Source organism: Suncus etruscus, chromosome 17, assembly GCF_024139225.1.
Source record: "Suncus etruscus isolate mSunEtr1 chromosome 17, mSunEtr1.pri.cur, whole genome shotgun sequence".
Lineage (NCBI taxonomy): Eukaryota > Metazoa > Chordata > Mammalia > Eulipotyphla > Soricidae > Suncus > Suncus etruscus.
In genome coordinates this window covers 66,374,997-66,397,344 of record NC_064864.1, presented here as the reverse complement: position 1 = coordinate 66,397,344, position 22,348 = coordinate 66,374,997, and the positions used below count along the sequence as shown (strand labels likewise).

Sequence of the window (22,348 nt, the reverse complement as noted above, 5' to 3'; positions counted from 1 at the left end):
GATTTTTAAAAACGATTTTGAGGATAAAAGTGTGCTGCACTGGAATATCACACTTTGCCCACTTAAAGCACCAGAGGGGACTTTTTCACAGGGATCTTTAAGAATTCTCGTGGATTCCTTCATGACACTCAACCATCTCTCATATTCAGACCCACCCATCTCTTCTGAAGCAATTTTCTTTGCCTACCTATACCTGCCCTTTCCAGTGATATGCTGTCTTAATAGTGGGCCTGCAATTCTAAGACAACACATTCAGGGGACCCTAACTTCATGGAACCTACTCCTTTTACAGGACACAGCTTCCTTTATTAAACAGCACAAGCAGGTAAACCCACAGTAACAACTGTACCAAGATGAGAGCCCCCCCCCCCAAAGCAGGAATACATGTTTAAGTCATTTCAAAAGCACTCATCTAATTATTATACAGAATAATTAGAGGTGAATATATAATGATGCATATTAATTTGGCACACAACTTTTAACTTTCTGCCACCATCCCTCAACTGCAGAAAATCAGGTAACATTGTCTCTACACAGAGCCCCTGTCTATACCTCCTTCTAAAGCAGCAGAGCTGTGTCTACACCACATCCATGCTCAGGAGAGGAGAATTTGAATGGCAGAGACCCCACTCCCCTCAACTCTCAGACTTTGTCCTGCATCAAATCAGCCTGCTCAATGCTTGTCAGTCTGAAACTTGAGATTTGGAAATCAGCCGAGCTGAGATGATGTTTTAGAGAAATGAGTCTCCGAGCATAAAAAGTTGGCCGAGTTCTGAAGGAGGCCAAAGTAGATCCTAGATTAAGTCATTTATTTACCAAAGGAGTTGGGGTCAGAAGGAAGAAGGAAGAGGGAAGGGGCAGCGGAGAATGAGAAAAAGTGTCCATCTGGTCTACCAGCCGGGCAGTTTTCCTGGGCATGAGCAAAGAAGTGTATGCATGCAGAACACAGGAAATGTACTCATCCATGGCCAACACTGACAGAATGAGGATGGGGAAAATGTCAAAATCCTGCAACCACATTAGACTCTCTCTTCCCATCCAGAGGAGGAAGAGGACACAGTGCCCTGATTTCCACTTCAGTGTTTAAACCATTAGTTAAAGAGGCTGTAATTCAGTGAAAAGCCAGCTCAGTGCAGGCAGTCAAATATCCAAATTTAGAGAAAGATGGCTTTTTGCCCTACCATCATAGAAGGATTTGTTAATGACTAAGAAAGAACCTAGCCTGCCAAGATTTAGAAAAAATGTGGCGATATCACAACACACACACACACACACACACACACACACACACACACACACACACACACACACACTGTCATCATGTGCTTTATCATTGAACCCTTCACTCAACAAATACTCATTCAGTTCCTGTTTCACACTCAGGGGCCCATGAAACAGACTTAGCTCTCAGCTTTGTGGAATTTAGTGGTAGAAATAATTTTATCCTGAAAAGCATTAGGAAAGGAAGAAATGGACTTTTAGAAGAGACAGTGATTGCCGTACTGGTTAAGGGCAACAGTACTCTTTTAGAGAGGTCTGAAAAATGAGAAGCAGGGAGACAGGTCAAAGTGCACAAGAGATATATTCAAGTAGATCTTTTATGGGGGGAGGGGCTTGGCCCAATCCTGGAACCATTAGGAATGAGGCTCAAAGCTGGATTTCTCTGATGCTTTGTGGGACCTGGAAGCCACTTAGGCTTTATTCTAAGAGTCTGACTTGTATCCTAAGATTTTTAAAGAGAACAGCAGCAGGAATCCACTGGCTATTATGAGAAAGACCAAGAGATGAGCGAGTGGACAGAGGACACATCTATCTAGCTGTAGCATGAGTAAATTGTCTCAGAGGGAAACAAACTCAGTTCACACCATGGTTTTCAATATCAGTTCAAATACCACTGAAATGTGTCACAACTTGCAACCTGCTTGTTTGGTGGGTGAAACTAAATGCCACCTGAATGCTTCCATCGATCACCAAGCTGTTTGAAAATATCCTTGGGACTCACTACATAGTATATCTTCAGTATGTAGAAATGTTGCTCTCAGTCTAGCTTTTTTTTTTTTTTGAGATGAAATTGATATACAATGAACTGCATGTACCTGCACCATAAGTCCTGAAAAACACAATCACATAGCAGGTTTCATAGTCCTTTCTACCCCAGACCTTGGACTTACCCTTTTTACTCAGAACAATCACAGATTCTGCTCCAAAGATAATTTTAATTACTCTAGGACTTCAGATAAACAGAATTCCATTAAGGTATTTGTATGTGTCTGCTTTCCTAGTTTCAATATCATGTTTTTGATGTTTGTTAATAATATTATATAAATATATATGTATTTTCCTGTTGTTAGTAATTTAATTTTTATGTTAATTGTTAGTAATTTAGTGATAACATATGAGCCTATTTAAAAAAAAACTGTGGGCCAGAGCAACAGCACAGTAAGGAGTGCCTTTGCCTTCACATAGCCAATCCATGTTCCATCCCTGGTATTCCATGTGGTCTCCTGAGCCTGTCAGGAGTGATTCCTGAGCAAAGAGCCAGGAGTAACCCTTCAGCATGGCTATGGCTGGGTGTGGCCCCAATAGAAATCAAAACAAAACAAAAAGAAAATTGCTACTAATATATTGTACATGGCCTTCTCTGGTCATGTGTTTTTCTATTTTCTTGGTAAACACCTTGGAATGAATCTGCTAAGTCATATGATAAATTCATGGTTGACTTTTATAAGACATCATCTAACAATCTGCAAAACGGCCCAACCAATGTATACTTCCACTACAAGAGCAAAGCACTCCATCTGGACCCACATCGTTCAGCTTTGAGTGCCAGTTTTCTCCTTTCCCATGAGCCAAGTGTTGGAAAGTGTCTTTCATTGTGCGTTAGTTGGTATTTCTCTACTGAGCACCTTTTCCTGATCTTACTGCATATTTGTGCATTTTCTTTAGTGTTAAGACTGTTTTGGATTTTGCCAACTTTGGCGGAAATGTCTTTTGTTTGCTAATTTATGGAAGCTCTTTACAAAGTCTAGCCATGTGTGTACAAGTCCTTTGCAAGATAAATAATTTATAAATATAATAGTCTGTGATTTGCCTTTTAAATTTAATAATGATATCCTTGGAGAGGCAAAACTATCAATTATATGTAGTTCAATTTATCAATTTTTAAATTATTGGTGCTTTGTTTTTGCCTCTAAAAACCTTTAACTATGTCAAATTACCAAAACTAGCCATCTGAGCAATTTTTTTAATTTATAGATTTATTTTCATTTTGTGATTCATTTCAAATGATTTTCTTTACTCCAAGTGTAATGTATGGATAAAAGTTAATTTTTTTTCTGATTCAGGTTTTCTACTTTTTCTACGATTGTTTTTAATTTGAGGTGACATTCATTTACAATATTACTCTCGGGGTATCATTTTATATCTCTTTAAAATACATGTCCCACACCATGCACACTGCCTGTATATCAGCTTCTCTTCCCTATGGGCCTCTTTCCTCTGGTGAAATCCCCTGCCCCCTTCTAATCCTAAGAGTTGTATTTTGTTTGGTTCTGTCTTTTTCCTAGGATTTGTTATTTTGGGTCTCACATACAATAGAGCTCATCTGGTATTTGTCTTTTTCCTTCTGACTTACCAATTTAACATGATTTTCTAGTAATTCTGTCCATGTTATTGCAAAAACAAGACTTTTTTTCTTATGGCTGGGCAGTAATTTAATATACACAAACCATATCTTCTCATCCACTTATCTGTTCTGGGCCACTTGGGCTGTTTCCAGATTTTGGTTATTGTAAATATAGCTGCAAAGAAGCTATGTTTCTCGACTAGTGACTCTTGTGTCCTTGGGATAAATAGAAAGTAATAGAATTTCTGGATTTGATGCTAGTAATATTTTTAATTTTGTTAAATGTCCCCATACTGTGTTCCACAGTGGCTGAACCAGTTTACAGTTGTATCAACATTGAGAGGTGGTTCCTTTTCCCCACCTCCCTGCTCTCACTGATTGTTCCTGGCCTTTTCTAAAGCCAGCCATTCTCCCTGGCATGAGCTGATTGCTCACCATAATTTTGATTTGTATCAATGATACTGAACAGTTTTTCAGGAACCTTCTGCCCATCTGTATATCTTCTATAAAGTACCTATTCAGCTCTTCTATACATTTTGCGGTTGGGTTTGGCAAGTTCTTTAATGTGGGGATGAACACCACGTATGATGAATGTTATCTCCCATTTTTTGGGATATGTTTCCATCTTCAAGACAGGTCCTTAAATGGCAGGAACAGAATTCCTGACCCACTTCATACATTTGATCAAGAAAGCAGTTTCCATGACTGTTATAGGGACAAAGTGGCTGGAATGTGGGGGCAGCCTGAAATGGCAGGACTTGACAGACACTGAGTGACTCTTTGGATGTTGGGGTCACTGGTGTGAGCTAACCCATCCTCCTAGAAGGGCACTCTTTAAGGATCGGGAATGCCTTGTCTAAAGTTTGAAGCTATAGAGTGAGTTGAAATCTTTATTCTAGAATTTTACCCTTAGAAGTATCTTCAAATGCTGTTTACAGCATTTCCTATGTCTGTAACCCCAGGGTTAAGTCCACAGCTGGCATAGAAAGAAGGTACTAGTTAGCATTAATTAGCAGGTTCCGGAGGCTGAAGGAAGGAAAATCCACCTTTGGGTTGAGTCATTTGAAGACAGCACCAAGTTGGCTGGCAAACGATCCACTTCATTTTCCTTTGGCAGACAGCAGCCTACTAATTAAATTGGCTCCAGGTAACTTTCACATGACTTTGCTCTGCCCAATTAGATGCTGGCAGAGAGGCAGAGGAGGCAAAGCCACCAAGAAGGAGACAAACTGGGAAGAAAAGATTGGCATCAGGTTCCAGGTTCCATAGGCATAGCTGAGTGCTCTCATATGAGTGCTCTCAAAGGTGAAACATAAAAATCATGGTTTCTAAGAATGTACATGGTCTACCTGAATCTGATAAATGCAAAGAAGGGCCTTAGAGATGCTGAACCCCAAAGGAAAGATTTTATGGCATCCTCCTCAGGACTTAAACATTTTCTACTCATTGGAATGGAGGGACAGTGTCACTTTGACATCTCCATACTCAACTATCAGGGATCATTTGTATTATTACTCACTAGAGAAGCCTCTCTGAATGTGTAGAGCACTGCTTGGCATCTCTCTCTTACTCTTTCTCTCTTTCCATCCATCCATAGCCCCAAAGATATCCATTATAGGAGACATGTAGTAATTTGAATTTCTATTTTAAACACACTGAGCTTGGTGAATAATAGATGGGCTTAGATTGGAAAGACTGTTTAAAAGACACAAACTCAAAATAGTGATGAAAGAGGCCTATACAAAATAGCTTTCCATGCAGCAACCCCTTCACAATTTAAAACCATCTCTTCACCAATGGCTAAGAACAAGGCCCTGTTATAACTATGGTTCATGGGGGGGGTCCTTGTAGAAGGATTATATATGATCAGAGAAAGAAAAACAGGAGCATAATACATATAAGAAAGAGTCATTTCAAATCTTTACCATGAAAGTGCAAGTGCCCCAAATGAAGTTCCAAGACACATTGATTAAAAAGCAAAAGGGGAAACAAACAACCCAATAATCCCAATTAAAGATCATCAAACTCAATTCACAGAAAATAACTAAACATGAAGATATGAAGGGATAAAAAAGATTAATGATTTCAAACCCTCCTAACTTGCCTGACATGGGTAGAATGTTATAATCAGCATATGTATGACACCTTTAGGGTCATGTGGAACAATCATGAGATAACAGTTACATTCACAGCAAAACCAAGAACCATAATGTCCAAAACTTAAATGTATAGCATCCTAGTAGATCATGGGGTCCCTTCTAGGTCCTCCTGAAACTCCTGAGGTTGTCATTGTCTATGCCTCCAAGATGACCTCTGTGACTCCCCCTTTTTTTTTTTTTTTGGTTTTTGGGCCACACCCGGCTTTGCTCAGGGGTTACTCCTGGCTGTCTGCTCAGAAATAGCTCCTGGCAGGCACGGGGGACCATATGGGACACCAGGATTCAAACCAACCACCTTTGGTCCTGGATCGGCTGCTTGCAAGGCAAACACCGCTGTGCTATCTCTCCGGGCCCTGTGACTCCCCTTTTAATAGCCAGCTACTAAGGCATAAAGTATCTTTCAGAGAGAAACTGTCACATGCCCAAATGTTGACAAAGCACCCTTGAGAAAAAGAGAACCAAGAGGAAGATTTCCAACAACCTGAATGAATGATATACCATCAACCCAGCAATCACTAGGATATGGTAAAGCCATCAAGATAGATACCTGGAAGAAGGAACAGTACTGTAAAGAAACAAATCCATGTTACAACTCTGTTGATTTTTGCCAAGGCAACCAAGCTCTTTGCTAGTTAGAGAAAGTCTTTGCAATAAATGAGACCGACAAAATGGAAATCTAAAGGAAAAAAAGTTAAATTTCTGACTCCACTTTGCTCTCTAAGTGTCAGTCAACTTGAAAAAGGCCCAAATACAAAGCCCAAACCAGAATGTTTTGGTGAAAAAAAAGATGATTTAGCAAGTGGAGAACGGATGGAAAATGACTGCTTAAATAGGACACAGAAAGCAGTAACCATGAAAGAAAAGAGTGACGAATTAGGTTTAATCAAAATTTAAAACTACCACTCATCAAAGACACCATTTAGAAAATGACTAGGCAAACTGCAAATAGCAAAAAAATATTAAAAAGACCGGTTCTTTGGGAAAAAAGGCTTGCAAAGCAAATAGGGGTACAGCATTAGTTTATCATAAAAAAAAAGAAAGAAAGAAATTGGGTGCAAAGGACCTCAATACTGTCCCCAAGGAAGCTTTCTAAATAGACTGTATACCAAAGAAAATGTACAAAATGTTGAGTCATGAACAATAGCCAAATTAAAGCTACAATAATATCACAAAACACGCACACACAGCCCACACACAAATGATTTCAAAACTCTCATAATGCCCTGGGGCAGAGCGATAGCACAGCAGGAAGGAAGGGCATTTGCCTTGTACACAGCCAATCCAGGTTTGATCCCCAGCATCCCATATGTTCCCTTGAGACTGCCAAGAGTAAGTTATGAGTACCACTGGGTATGGTCCAAAAACAAACACACAAGAAAAAGTCTGGTAATGTCCAGTGGGTAAAATACAGTGACTGGAATGTTCAGCTTTTCAGAGTGACAGGAAACTGGGAACCACTTTCTGGAACAACATTCAGCCGTTTCTTCTACCATTAAAAAATTATCCTTTTTGGTTTTTACTCAGCAGAGTCCATCATAGACAAGTGGAACAGATAACATGACTGCTGAAAGAGCAGGCGAATGATTAAGACAGCTCTGTTAGCAAATAAAGGTACTGGGAACATGTGAAGGTTTATCAAAAGAAGCAACAATGTGTAGGATGAACAAGATAATAAAATTCCAGAGGCTTAAAAAGATGTGAAGAAATTCAAGGTACTGAGCAAACACTTCCAGGATCACAGAGAAACCGCCAATCATCCCATTGACATGAAGTCTAATAGGAAACAGCTTTAAAAAAAAATGCCTCCACAGTGACAACACAGAAAAGATGAAAAATGTCCTAAGACAGATGTGAAGGAGTCTTCTGAGATAATGGAGAGATTTCTGGAACTATGGAGAGACTTCTGAACTATAGACAGAATTCACCATTTGAGGGGAAGGGTAATTATAGGAGTTACATGTTGTATCCACTTGTCAGAATTAAATGGCAACCACACATGTCTGACAAATTTTTAAATGATTTTTAAAATAATTTTTTTCTTAAAATGTGAAAATAATTTTTAAAGCTCATCATTTTTGTCTGGTGGTTGGAAATCATGAGCAAAATAATTCCACCTGGAACAAGAAGATTCTTAGATTTATGCTTTATAGGTCTAAAACCTTTTATAATAGAAAAAAAACTCCAAATGAAAGAAAAAACAGTAGATTTTAATTACAACCTTTAATCTGGCCCTAATCTTTTCTTCATGAAAATTCAAAAAGTAGTAAGTCAAGACTGGGAGGGAGAATATTTGGAATTAATTAAACAGGACCCAGTTCCAAAAATATTCTATTTCCTAAGTCCAGAAACTTGAAGAGTGGGTGGATTCCAGTGAGCCTTGAAAATTGTCTCCCACATCTGCCAAACTGCAGATGTGGTAAGATGTGCAGAGAAGAAGCTGTTTTGTCTGAATGTTATTGGCATGGGTGGGTGACTAATCTCTGCAATGGCAACTGTGCTGGGAAAGGCAGGATGTCAGCCCACACCCGTTGTCTCTGACCACTAGACATCAATAGTCCCTCCAATTTGTGACATCCAAAATGTCTCCAGATGGTGCTAGATATTTCCTGGAGGGCAAAACTGCCCAAGTGACCATGCCTGATCTTTGACATATGATCTTAAGCACAGCAGGTGACATGGGCTCCTGGAAGAACGAGAACATTTGTATTCTTAAGATTATCACCCCATTTCACAGACAGTTTTACAAATACACACAGACACTTATCTAAGGGGCTATCTGTGTCTCTTTGCTATTGCAGCACTACTGACAAAAAATCAAAATTAAAAAAAAATTATTGAGGGGGAACATCCAACTGTAATCAGGACTTATTCTTAACTCTGTGTTCAGGAACCACTCCCGCAGGTGCTCAGAGGAGCCTATATGGTGCCAGGGATAAAAGTTGGGTCCTGCACAAGCAAAGCAAGTGATTTAATCCCTGCACTTAATGCTCGAGCACCAAAGTCAAGATCTAAAAAAAGTCAAGTACCCACTGACAGATGATGCCGCAAAGACAGTGCCATGTAGTGAGACAATTAGTCATTTAAAAGCTATTACGGAACCATATAAAAGACAAAACTCTCATGGCCTTAAGGGACATTGCACTTAGTGAAAGAACCAGATGGACAAAAATTAATAGTATGGGTTCACCCAGATGTGGTATATAGAAATAAAGGCCAATAAGTAACTAAGAAAGATGAAAAGAAACATTTTTAGATTATGAAATCAACCTGGTAGCCTCCAGTGGTTACCAGAAGGGAAAGAAGAAAGGAGAGAAAATGGGACTAAACAGGTAATATAGTAGGGTGAAGAACAGAACTGGACTTTCAGTGGGGAACCTAATCTAGTAGAGACACTTGCTGGGCTTTAATGCTGCATACCTGAAACTTACACAATTGTTTAGGTTTTTGTTTGGGGGCCACACCTGGTGAAGATTAAGGTTCCTTGGTGCTGTGCTCAGAGATCATTTATGGTGATGCTCAGGGAAGCATGTCAATGCCAAGGGTGGAATCAAGTTGAGCCACATGCAAAGCTAGTGATTTAAACCCTGTACTATTTTTCCAGCCTTGAAATAATAATATATTCACATATATAATTATAGTGCAGTGATATTACTTCAATTTAAAAAATTCCTGGGTGAGAGGAAAATTCTAATAAAAATAAAAGTATGTTTTATTTTATTTTAAAAAATCATAATAAAAATACTTGTCTATGGTAGAAAACTTGCCACAAAGTATGGGGAAGAGCAGTGAGGGCAGAGCAGGGAGCATTATGACAGTGAGTTGGAAATGAGTACTCTGGTCAAGAACTGGGTACTGAAAGGAGATAAAGTGATATGCATGATACCCATTCAGTGACAATACTGAAAACAACAATGTCTAAAAGAAAAAAAGGATAAGAGATAGAGAAGGACAATGTCTACCATTGAGGCAGGCATAAAGATATGAATGGGAAGGAGGACTGGGGATATAGGTGGCAGGAAACATGCATTGGTGAAGGGATGAGTGTGGGAACATTGTATGACTGAAACTCAATCATGAACAACTTTTATAACTGTGTATCTCTCGGCTATTCAATTAAAACTTATTCAAAAATAAAAGTGAGTGATAAGAGAAAATGAACAAATACAATCCTAGAAAGAGACCTGAATTTACTAAAGCATTTATTTCTTCAGGGCTCAGATGTCCCCAGAGCCTGCTTTTACAGAGTTCCCAAGTTTTCAATTGGTGGGAAAGATGTAAAAATTCAGTGCATCTGCTCCCAGAATCTCTGCTTATGCCTCAGAAGTTTGACAGCCAAGATCATGCAAAGTCAAGAAAGAAACTTCTCTTTCACGGCTTCTTGCTAACTTTGAAGCAAGACAAATTGTTATCCCTGGCCTGACAATGATACTGGAATGTTCCTCTTGTGAGGGAAGTCACACAAAGTCAAATGGCCAGTAATTTCCCTTGGTTTAGGTAATGACCTTAGGTCTATACCTTTGAATAACAACTTAAAAGAAGGTAGCATTTTATTTTATTTCTATCAACAGAAGGGCTTATAGGCAATTTCCCTGAGCTAAGCAATACAAAACAAACACATTCTGCAACTTTCTCTGCTCTGTTGTCCTCTTTCTTTATGCTTGTCTGACCAAGTGTCAGCTAGTTGGTGATATTTAATATTCATGCTCATGAACTTAAACCTGGCTGGTTAGATTCAAGATATCCTGTGATTTCCTGATTCAGAGTTAAAATTCATTTGGATTCATTGAGCAAAAGCAAACTTCCAAATCCGTAGTCTATCTGTGAAGATGCTTTAGTGTAGAAACACAAAGGCTGTTCAAGAACTATGTGATCTCCTAGGAGCACCAAGGCCAACCAGCAATCAACTCAGGGCTGATACCTGTGCAACTAAGACACTGGACTCATTGAAGCATGATAATGGTATTTCAAATTTTTTTAAAAGTCTTAAAATACAACTGTGTGATGGCTTAAAAATTCTTAAAAAAAAAAAAAAAAGAAACAACCGTGGGATACATGAACTTGACTGGACCAGAATTCCCCAATATTTGGTGGAATTGATCGATGTCACTGTGATGATATTTTTCTGTTGCTGAAAGCATAAGTTAAATGTCCTTTTCCTGATATTCAACATAAGTAGATTTTTTTTTGGGGGGGGCCACACCTGGTAACGCTCAGGGGTTACTCCTGGCTATGAGCTCAGAAGTTGCTCCTGGCTTGGGGGACCATATGGGACGCCGGGGATCGAACCGCGGTCCGTTCAAGGCTAGCGCAGGTAAGGCAGGCACCTTACCTCTTGCGCCACCGCCCGGCCCCATCCCATAAGTAGATTTTTAAGTGAAGGCTCTTGCTCCCCATCAAGTAGGTGGGCCTCATCCAATAGGTCAAAGGTCTGAAGAACCATTACTAAAGTTTTCCAAATAAGAACTATTTTCTCCTCATTGTTATAATTGGTAAAACTCCACTGACACACCATAATCCCCTGAATCCCATAGTTTGCATCACAGATTATTCTTGGTAGTGAACATTCTATAGGTTTGGGCAAATCTATAATGACACGTGTCTATAATTATTGCATCATGTAGAAAGTTCCACTGCCTTAAATATCCTTCATACTCTGACCATCCATCTCTCCCTTCCTACAGCCCCTAGAGTTATACCTTTTAATAATCATTTATTTGTAGCATAGTCCACAGCTTTATTAGCCATGTGCCTCTTGAAATCATAAATTGTTGTGAAAGAGTTTTGGGAAGGTAAAGCCCACTCTGCCATTATAAAGAAGCACATGTCTATGTAAATGACAATCCATTTCTGGATTCCAAAAATTGAATTACAAAACCAGGCTGTGACCCACGTGTTTTTTGTTTTGTTTTGCTAGCCCCCTAGAGAGCAAAACACCTTTATTCATGCTTCGCAATTAAAGAGGAAAGATGTTTGTTCATAGTTTGCCTTGGCAGTAACGATCTGATCTCTTGTCCTCTTTGAATTCCATCCTCTTTCTAGACAGATCAATACCCAATTAAAGGTTGAGATTATGTGACGGGAAAAAATGGCTTCCTTTTCAGACTAGCTCTGCTTTCATCACTCAATCAAGTGATGCTCTTTCACCACATTAAATCCAAGCTTCGTGGAACTCTGAAAGAACCCACTTGCTCTTTGAGAGTGGAATATCTGGGCTGGTTGAGAGCAAGCCCTGTTAGCAGTTGCAAGGTCAGTCCATCAGTGGATGGTTTCCAGCACCAGCTCTGGAGGATAATACTACCTATCCTGTGGCTGTGAATGGGAGACTGCAAATGAGACATCTGCTTCCAAAGAAATCAATGATGGTTCTTGGTTTTAAAGACAACCGAGTCATTCAAGAAGATACTGGACATTACTGACCTCCTGGCCACCAATACTGGGAAACAGTTGAGGTAATCCCCATATTCCCTGAGCCTAGAGAGTGCATTTTAGCACAGCTCTGATCAGGAGCACCTGTCTTCACTCTCTTTCCCCTGGGTAGCTCACAAAGCTAAGTTTACTGAAGGAGAAAAAAGTGGATCTCTCCATACAAGGATCTACCGAGATCCACTTTCCAGCACCTCCTATGAGGTCCAGATAGCTTCCTCTGCACTAGAATAAAAAACCTGGCCATCAGGCATGAAGGTCCTGCAAGATGTAATCCCTGCCTTTTCATGAGAGAGGGGAGCAGGTGGTAGATTAAGTGACTCTCCTTCAGCAACAGAGATGGCGAGAAGAACAACTAGAACATTACAAGGAGAGCTGGGAGTAAACGGTCATAATTGCTTTTGTCAAAAAAAAAAACTCTAGCATGATTGACAACAGCACATATTTGACAAGGCAGTGACAGACAGCTGGCAAGTGTGGGAAAAGGAGAGCAGGCAGCTGTGATCAACGCTTTCATAAGGCCCAGCTATTTCTCTCAATGGTCCCCAGCACTGAATGCTTCCCAGGGGAGTCATTACCTTCTGAAATTCAAGTGCCACAGAACAGCCCAGTTGGGCTGCAGCCCCTGTCAACATTCAAGAGTCAGAAAAAATTTTAGACGGGCAATAACTTGCCACTGTCTTTTATTTTTGAAGCCCCTCTGAGCTCAGCTCCAAGTCTTTGAAGAATAGATCATGGACTTAAAACAAACAACAAAGACTTTTTTTAAACCTACAAAGAAATCAGGCACCCATTAAAGATACAGCCAGAGAACAGACCTTAGTGGGCCCCAGTTCCAGCACCTGGACATAGCGCCCACCTGGGGTCTTTCACAAGGGGAGTAACTCAATTTAACATGGCAGCAATTTCTCTAGTCTATACCAGTGGCTTCTTCCAGATGCTCACTCAAAGCAAAACTCCAGGAGGAAGGAAACACTGGAAGAGAAGAGAATTTCCAGTGGAAATTCTATTGTAAGTATCGGGAATGACTGCAGCCTAGAACCTTCTGTAAAACCATGCCTCCTCATTAACTCATATGAGCTCTATACAAGGCTTCTGCCTAGTCAGATGTTTCCTTTCAGTCTTCCTGGAACCTGAAAGCCAGAGTCTTTACCCTAACTGGGGAGTGTTTGGTCTAAAGTACTATATTTGTGGTCTGGGACCACAAACCCAGAGCAACAACCAATGAGTCTCTTATTGGAACTCAGAAGGCCAATTTCAAGCCAAGGTGTATACAAGTCACTGTCCTGAAGGCTGTTAGGGAGACATTCTGGATTTGGGGGCTCCAGATGCTCCTTGGCTTGGGCTCCCTGACCCTTATTTCTTGCCTCTATGTCTTAAATACTCCTCTGAGAGGCATCTCTGTCACTGGATTTAGGCTCAAGCAAATAGAGCAAGATCTTAAGTGAACTTAATCTGAAAAGACCCTTTTGCCAAACTCAGGCATGATCAAGCCTTCCCCAGGCTAAGAGTAGCACCATCTTTTGGGTGTCCACTATTCCACCCACTACCATGTCCAAGAAACCAGAGAGATAACTAGAGAAATTATTTTTTCAATGTACTTTGCAAACACATCCCTATATTTCATCCCAAAAAGGCCCAAGAGCTGGTGTAAAGATCAGCCCAGTGGCCTCACTGAGACAAGTTATGAGGCCATCTGAGCTCAGCATCACTGTCCCTGGGCATGGGGAGGGCACAACTCCACCAGGCAAGGCTCTTGTGAGGAGATTCATGGAAGGAATCTTGTCCCTGTTACTGTTAGCAAGAAACCTACCCCTCACATACACATATACACAAATGTCTAATAACTGCTCTTCAGAAAAGGACATTTGTTTCCCACCCATGATAGAAGAGTTATCAAACCTGAAGAGGGGGAGGAATAGAACAGGCTTTCCAAAGTAAATGTTAATAATGACCAGACCTGGAGAAATCAGGGCTCATACTTGTAAGAGAGGTCCCTTCTCTTTCCCTAGGTGCCCTAGTTATTCAGCATATCTCTATTCTTAACCCCTACTCACTAGCTCACACAAACAGTCTCTCCCCCATATTCCCCACTGCTGGACACCCAGGACATGAACTGTGTCTTATTCACCTCTGCCTTGTCTCTGTTTGTAAGGACCAATGGCAAAATTGAGGACACAGTAATCAACTAAAGGGAGCAATACAGTCAGATCATACTCTGGACTTCACACAGATTGAGAGGCATCCAATGGCTCTGGCAGGGCGAACCAGTAGACTACATCAATGGTCCTCACCCCACTCATCAACCCAGGGCATCACCCATCTGTATGCACTGTAGGATGGAGGATAAGGGGACATCACAGTGTCCCCACCAGGCAGAGGCTGGATCTATCACCCTCCAATTTGTGCCCTTCCCACTGCACCATGTTCTATAAGATTTTATTATTGGGTGGAGATGGAGCCCTCATAGGGTACTGAAGATGGCTCCCAGTGATTCTTGGCCAAGCACTGTTCAATATTAGGGTCGGGAAATGTGGCACTGTTTGGGCCAGTTGTACTGGGAGGGACCAGCAGTATTTAGGGTGGTGCCAGATGCCAGGGGTCAAGTCTGGACCCTGTATGCAAAAAACCATGTTCATTAGTCCCTTACTACCTTTCCAACTTGATTCATTATGTTTTAAGGCTGATTCCATGCTGAGTGCTGGACTTAGACTGTAGTCCATGCAGAGACACATATGCTGTATCTGCGACACACACATGCAAACTTTAAGATACACTGGCACTACTGAAGACTTAACCCAGAGGAAACTCTCAGCTGAGAAGCCCTAGGATATATAGTAAACTCCCCAATATTATTGCCAAAGCATATGTCCCGTGTTTCCTTCTTTGCAGGAAAACAATACACAGAGTGAGTCTGTATGCAGAGCTTGTTCTGCTGGCTGAAAATTTCCAGTAGACTGTGCTGGTCTTAGCCAGGACTCCCACACTTCAGCCCTCCTGCACCAGCACATCTCACTTCTCCCCACAACCCCCACAAAGGTGCCCATAAAAGGGGGGGCAGGAAAGCAGGCTGATAGACCCCAAACTTACAGGAAGAGTGGATGCTGGGGAAGCTTTTGCGGCCCTCGGACACCAGGTCGGGGTCCCCTGTGCAGTGCATTTCTGAGTTCATCACTCCATCTGGAAAGCAGCGGTAAAAGAAATCGGGGCGAGGTCTACAAAAGACACCATGGACATTTTCACTGTGAGTGGCTGCATCACAGATAAGCCCCACGCTGCCCCCAACCACGTCCACTCCCCGTTGCCCTCAGTGTCTTGGGCCATCAACACAGGAGATTACGGTAAAAGCTTGGGCTCTAGGTCATAAAAGAACTGAGCTGGGATTCCTGCATGGCTGCTCACAAATATAATGACCTTGTGTGATGACCTTGCTGAGATTCTGTGGCTGCTCCCCAGCCTCAGTTTCCACCCAAGCACTGAGGGTGAGAACTAATATGGCTCCTAGAGTACATGATTGTTCCTGCTTCCATCTCTGATAGCACCAATTCAGGGCCTACTTCCAACTAGTAGTATTCACCTATTTTGCCCCTTATCTTGATTTTGGAGGCTGAGCCCCCTGTGAAGGAGTAAGTCTTGAGTTCACAGAGGGGACTAGGCATTTCTGGACCCCACACAGAGCCTGTGATGCCAGTGAACTTCTCTGGTCCTGGGTTGGGGTAGGTAGAGACCAACTTAGGGAAGTGACCTTGAAGTCCCACCTCCTATCACAGACCCAGGGAACCTTTCCTGGGGATCCACTTGAGCACCAAGCACTCCTACAATGTTTATGGCAGCCCTGAAGCTAGCCAGGAAATTTCCTCCTTTCACAAGTATGACAAGGAAGAACAGGAAAGCTAACATTCCTGCCCATAGTCACATTCAATCAACAGAGTGACCAAGACTAGTTTGGAGCCCCAGCACCTGGATGGATCTCAAGCAAACACACTCTGCTGTGCTTTTCTGCCTCATTCACATGTGAATGAGGGCTCTTTATCACATATCAGCTCAACAAGCAGTGGCCAATCACCTTTAGAAGCTAGGAACCCTGTTCCTGGATTTGAGATTACTAGCTCTGGGGTCCAGACCCAAAACTCATCAACAGGAATCTGAACCCTATCCACAACCAACACCAAGAACAATCAGAGGGGTGGGCACTGTGTCCTCCCAACTCTCTTGGTAATGCTCCCCCTGTGATTATCCCCCAGATGAGCCTGAGCCTCAGAGAGAACTAGGACTGAGAGCCAGGATGTTGCCAGGGCTGTGTAACCAGGAGTAGAGATGGGAGGGTCTCCCAGGAGTATGTCGTCAACTCTTTCTCATTGTCTGTGTCCACTGGCATGGCAGAAATTGTCGGGAAAGATTGACCTGTCTAAGGCCCTCCCTTCATTAGGTTCAAAGTCAGGCATCACCTTCAGGGTACATCACTGTTTCTACAGAAACAAGCTGACGTTCAGAGTTCTAGGGCAAGATGCAAGCCACATGGTGAGTAGAAATCACTTCCCAGGGGCAAGATACAGATGTGAAGTACTAAAACCCACATGCCCACCCACTCACCCAAATTCCCCGTCTTCAAAAGAGCAATACCAAGATGGTTCTTCTGAAAGCAAATGTTGGAGGTGAAAAGAGTAATAGCATGTTGGAGAGGTGCCATAGTGACTGGACCAGGAATGGGTTTATGGACCACAGGAGGATGCTCAGGGACACATTTGTCCTCCATATCTACTTTCTGTAAATATAAGATTAGAAAACAAAGGCGAGTAAGGGCCCAGAAGAAAGGCCAAGGGGCAGTGACTGAAGGAGCCAGGAGCACTCAGACCTGCCTCCCACCTGTCCTGTGGCCAAGACCAGAGCTCAGGGGGCCTTCAAGGTGGAATCACTTCTGGTTTCTTCTTAGAACTTACCTTCCCACTATTAATTTAATAGTGTTTGTGCAGACACCGTTCAAAGCAAGAGCCAAGGACACCGCTACAAGACAAAAATCAACAGACAAAAGTATAATCAGCCAGCTCACCAAGTGAACTCAACATTAACATCACCATCACTTGGTTATGCTGGTTCACTGTATTCCCCCCCCCCTCTCTCTCTCTCTCTCTCTCTCTCTCTCTCTCTCTCTCTCTCTCTCTCTCTCTCTCTCCTCCCCCCTCAGAAAGCAAGGGGCCTGAGGGCAGTTAGAGTCAAATATAATGAGGACTGTACTTTGGAAAATGGCTCATAAAACTTCAAGACCCTATGAATTGAAATCCATCACTCCTCCTTGGCTGAAATGTTTGGTATCCCAAAGGAGTTTGTCTCTTACTTTCTGGGCCAGTGAAAACAGATTTAATACAACAACCCTAAGAAGCTTCTTTGATTGGCAGCAAGTTATGGCACTTGCCTTAGTTTCTAGAGCTTCCTGCTCGGATATAATTCTAACCAGATAAACTGCTAGAATCTCCTGGCAGGGAACAACCCCTTGGGGAGTGTCTATTGGTGGATCCATTCCCACAGGGCCAAACCATGTGAGAATGTGGAGAATTCCCCAGTGTCACCAGATTAGGGTGCTTTGAGTCATGTAAAACAACAGGATCTTTGGGTACACAATATTTATACTGGGAATGAGGGGTTGAAATCAGAACTGGCTATGCTCAGGGATTACTCTTGGCTCTGTGCTCTGTGGTCCTTATTATGGTAGTAATATGGGGACTTAAAACAGTGTTGGAGATGAAATGGGGGTCAACTTCTTGCAAGACAAGAACCTTAACTATGTCCATATTTCCAGCTCTAGTGCACTGTTGTTTTTTGAATGGACTTTCAAGAGAGCGGCTTTCTCCAAGCAGGAGAGGAGGATCTTTCTGGATAAAGGACAGACTTTACCAAGGGTGCTGGTGACATATATTAGGGGATCTCCCCTACAGAAACTCCCACCCACTTCCGTGTCTATCAAGACTGCAGAAAAGACAAGTCAGAAGGCAGGAAGGTTTATGGGCCGTATAAAGCCACCAAGGCTCCTGCCATTCATTGCTTGAAGAACTGGTGGAATTTATTATGGCTTTTGTGGAAAAACAGAGCACATGAGCTACCAGGCTGTTGATACATAGTAGAGGCTCCACACAAATGGAGGTCATTTTCAGTAAGGGGCTGTTCGATTCATGGGCAGCAAGAGTGACAAAAGTGCTGCAGAAAGCATGGTGGCTGGCCACTGAGTTCACGTAGACAGCTCTCATGACTACCTCTGTCAAAGGGGAACAAGACACTGCAGGCAGAGTGGGGACAACCAGCTGCATCTGGGTATATCACAAAAGGGGATGGGCTACCAGAGTGGAGAGGTGGGCACAGGTACACAGGCTGGCACTGCCAATCAAGTATGATTGCAGCAGGGTGGTTTCCATGAAGCTAAGCATGGGAGGACCAGGTCCTCAGGTGTATTCTGCCTGCACAGATTCATCTTCCCAAAGCAAGGCTGCACCCCTAAAATGGCCCATGCAGACAAGAGGAAAAAGCCCTATGGGTGAGCCTTGCTGTGCACCCCAGAGCCGTTGGGCACTGGCTGGTTAAGGGCTGATCCCTACCAGCTCTTCTGGCAAGCTCTATCTCAGCTTGCTCCCAGCATGGCCTCAGCATAGAGGTCTCAGGAAACAAATGACACTAGTTAATGGGGCAGCCACTGGAGCACCTGCAGCTCCCCGAAGCTCCCCTCTCTGCAAAGCATCAAGAAATCAGGCTAGAAAACCCATTGGAATAAGAAAACTACCACCTTCACTTGCTAAAAGTCTGAGGGGCACAGAAAGTAGTGGGGATCTGGGATCTGGGGATGGAGCTTGGTAGGAGAGTGCTAGATTTCATCCCCAGAACTACCAAAACAAAAATCATAATAATAGGGGCCAAAGCAATAACACAGTGGGGAGGGCATTTGCCTTGCATATGGCCAACCTGAGTTTAATCCCCAGCATCCTATATGGTCTCCTGAGCCTGCCAGGAGTGATTCCTGAGTGCAGAGCCAGAAGTAACCCCTATGCACTGCCATTGTGGTTCAAAACAAACAAAAAAAAATCATAATAATAAAGAAAAAAGAAAAGGGCCTGGAGATATGATGCAGGGTTAAGATGCTTATCTGACATGTGACCAGCTTCAGTTCTATTCCCAGCACAGCATAAGGTCCCTAAATCCTGTCAATCAGGAGGAATCAATCTGTAAGTTCAGAGCAAGGAGTAAGCCCTGAGCATTGTTGGGTTTGTCCCTCTCAATATTTTTTAAAGAGAAAAAATAAAGACAAGAGTGGGACTCTGCAGCAAAGCTTTGACATTCTTAAACCCAATGACCATTCTGATAGCACAAGTCCCAGGAGGCTTTGGGACTGTCACTGATCTCAGAACGAGGGTAATGCTGAGGTTGGGCCTGAAAAAAGCTTGAAAAGCTGCACTCCCAAGCCCCACAATCAGGATTTAGCTGAACAGCAGCCCAGGGCTCAGCTCATTGGGGCCTGTTGGCAGCCTGGCCTGGCTTTGTGGGCCCGAGGAAGGGCCCCAGAAACAAGCTCACTTGTGGCAAGGAATTTGAGAATGATGGTCAGGGTTTGACCTAAAGTCACAACCACTTCTGAGAGACTGGAGAGCTTTTGGGTGCTTCTGGTATTGTGGGTATCATTTACTGCAGAACTCCCCAAACAGGAGTCTCCTACCCAGATCTGGTGGGTGTGCTACTCCCATGACTGTAAACCTCACCAGATTCCATGGGAAGAGCCTCATTCATCTCAGCTCAGCTCAAGGCACAAGGGACCACTGCAGACATGCTGGTGAGGGGATCCCTGGGGGTCAGGTCAACTACAGATACCTAAGTTAAAAGGGTCTTGGGCACCACCACCAGCACCACCTACTCCACCCCACACACACACATACCAGAGAGCCTGAAATTCTTGACCCAGAAAAACCTTCACCTGTTTTATGTCCTGGCCTTTTATGTTTTGTTTTGTTTGTTTTGGGGCCACACCAGGTGGCAATCAGGGATTACTTCTTGCTCTGTGCTCAGAAATTACTCCTGGCAGGCTTTGTAGACCATATGGGATGTCAGGGTTTAAACCCAGTTTGGCTCCGTGCAAGGCAAACTCCCTCCCCATGCTGTGGTATCGCTGTGACCCTGTCCTGACCTTTTGTAATTATGTCCCGAACCCAAATCCTTCTGTGAAGCTTCTGGAAGGCCATGAATTTTTAACAATGAGCATAAAGGCAGCAGCTCATCATTTTTTCCCAGGCAGGCTCTGATTTCTGTAGGCAAACAGAGCCTCCACCCACTCCGCCTTCTCTGTCAGTGTTGAGATATAGACCAGGGATTGCAGTATTGAAACAGTGTCACCAAAAGGAGATTTAGTGGACATAGCAAAGGCCTAAGAGAGTGTCCCCACTGCTGCCTGGTCCCAAAGACTGGCAGTTAATTACAGTCATGGCCATGACCTAAGGTGCTGCCTGCCAGCTGAGCTGGAAAGGAAAAAATAGGGTCAGCAGCTCAGCTGCTAAGGATATGGGTATCTCCATAACCACTGGGTGTTACTCAAGTTTTTAGGGCTCATCAGAGAGCAGCAGTCCTGGACTAATTAGAAAAAATCCCACTGGGGCTATATAGTGCAGTGGGAAGGGTGCTTGCCTTGCACATGGCCAACCTGAGTTTGATCCTCAACAGCTCATCTGATCCTCCAAGCCCCACAGCTGTGACACCTAAGCATAGAATCAGGAGACAGCCCTAAGCAAAGCTGGGTATGTCCCAAAAACCAAAAAGAGATTAAAAGGGCCCTTCTGTGACCTCTGCTGTGGGGAAGAGCTTGAAACAGTCATATCCAAGTCTACCTGGGCCACACAACTAGTTTCCAGGCTGCCAACAAACTCCTGACTTCATGATGATGAATAAAAACAGAGCTGGGCCAGGATCGCTTCCAAGAAACATGAATTAGGATACAAGGATAACTAAGCTTATGGGAACTGGAGCCCAACCATCACCTGGTGGTCAGTAGAAGCAGCCCTGTCAAGTCCCAGTTCTGGGTCATCTCAGTGATGCATCAGGCAGAGGAGAGGAAATGGCTGATTCCAAGGAGAAGCAGGCCCACAGGGGATGCTGCCATGTAGCCAGTGCCCAATTTCCTTCCTTGCTTTCCACACTCTGCTTTCCTTTCTCCCCATTATTCTTCGCTTGTGGTAGCCCAATGACTGAACCTGTCATTTAGTTGCATGAATAACAGTGAAATGCTGCTTTTTGCAAGCAAGCAGACTACATGAAACCTGGCTAGGTAAGATCTGTTTCCTGGCTCTGAACTGCCCTGTAGACTCCAGATCCAGCCCTCACCTCCTGACCAAAAGAAACTAGACCACATATTGCTACATTTCCATGTCCTCAAAGTCTAGTTTTCACAAATGCAGCTTCTTCACAATGTAAACTGTGAGGGTTTTCATAACTGGCATAGGAGGATGTGCCCAGACCATAAACTCAATTCAGCTTCCAAAAGGATCACAGAACTCCTAACATGACTAGAGTCATTTTGATTGCTGGACTATAACTCTTTCTTTATGCTGCTCTTACTAGGCCTCTGATTCCTGTGCACAACACCTCCAAAAATGAAACTCATACAATAGGCAGCTATGGTTGTGCTTGGAGTGAATGTATAACAGAGGTGTTCTAAGGCCAGAGAGATAGTCCAGCAGATAGGATGTTTGTATTTCATTCAGTCAACCTAGGTTCAATACCCAGCTCCACACTGGGTCTCCCATAGGCACCACCAGAAGTGATCAATGAGAACATAGCCAGGAACAATCTCTGAACACAGCCAGGTGTGATTGCAAAACAACAGAAACAAAAGAAAATTGTGTTCTAACACATAGCAAAGACTACAGCACATTTCATCTTATTTTCTGTACCTGGAAATACTTAGGGGGCATGCACCTGGGAACACAGGGCTCCCCTTTACAAAATATGCACTCCAGTTCTTTGAACCAGCTCCCTAGCATTGCAAGACCCTTGGAGGCATTGCATAATACCCACAATGTCCCAAATCAAAGATGAATCACAGGGTTGGTTTCTAATTTCTCATTTATTTTTTACCTTTTCCCCCCAGTTTTTGCCTTTAGTCAGCAGTGATTTT

At 43.0% G+C, this 22,348-nt stretch overlaps 1 protein-coding gene across 3 annotated transcripts in view; it reads right to left on the bottom strand.

Annotated features, from left to right (window-relative positions):
* PLPP4 (phospholipid phosphatase 4) overlaps positions 1-22,348 on the bottom strand; it is an 88,298-nt gene that overhangs the window by 29,514 nt on the left and 36,436 nt on the right. The window contains exons 4-5 of one of the 3 annotated variants that reach the window (XM_049764516.1): positions 17,148-17,211; positions 15,298-15,422 (exon numbers count right to left, since the gene is read on the bottom strand). The exons of 1 other annotated variant lie outside the window; for it this stretch is intronic. In XM_049764516.1, the coding sequence (XP_049620473.1) occupies positions 15,298-15,422; positions 17,148-17,211 (189 nt within the window). The remainder of the gene's footprint in view (positions 1-15,297; positions 15,423-17,147; positions 17,212-22,348) is intronic. One more of the 3 variants, XM_049764517.1, reaches the window with a different exon arrangement.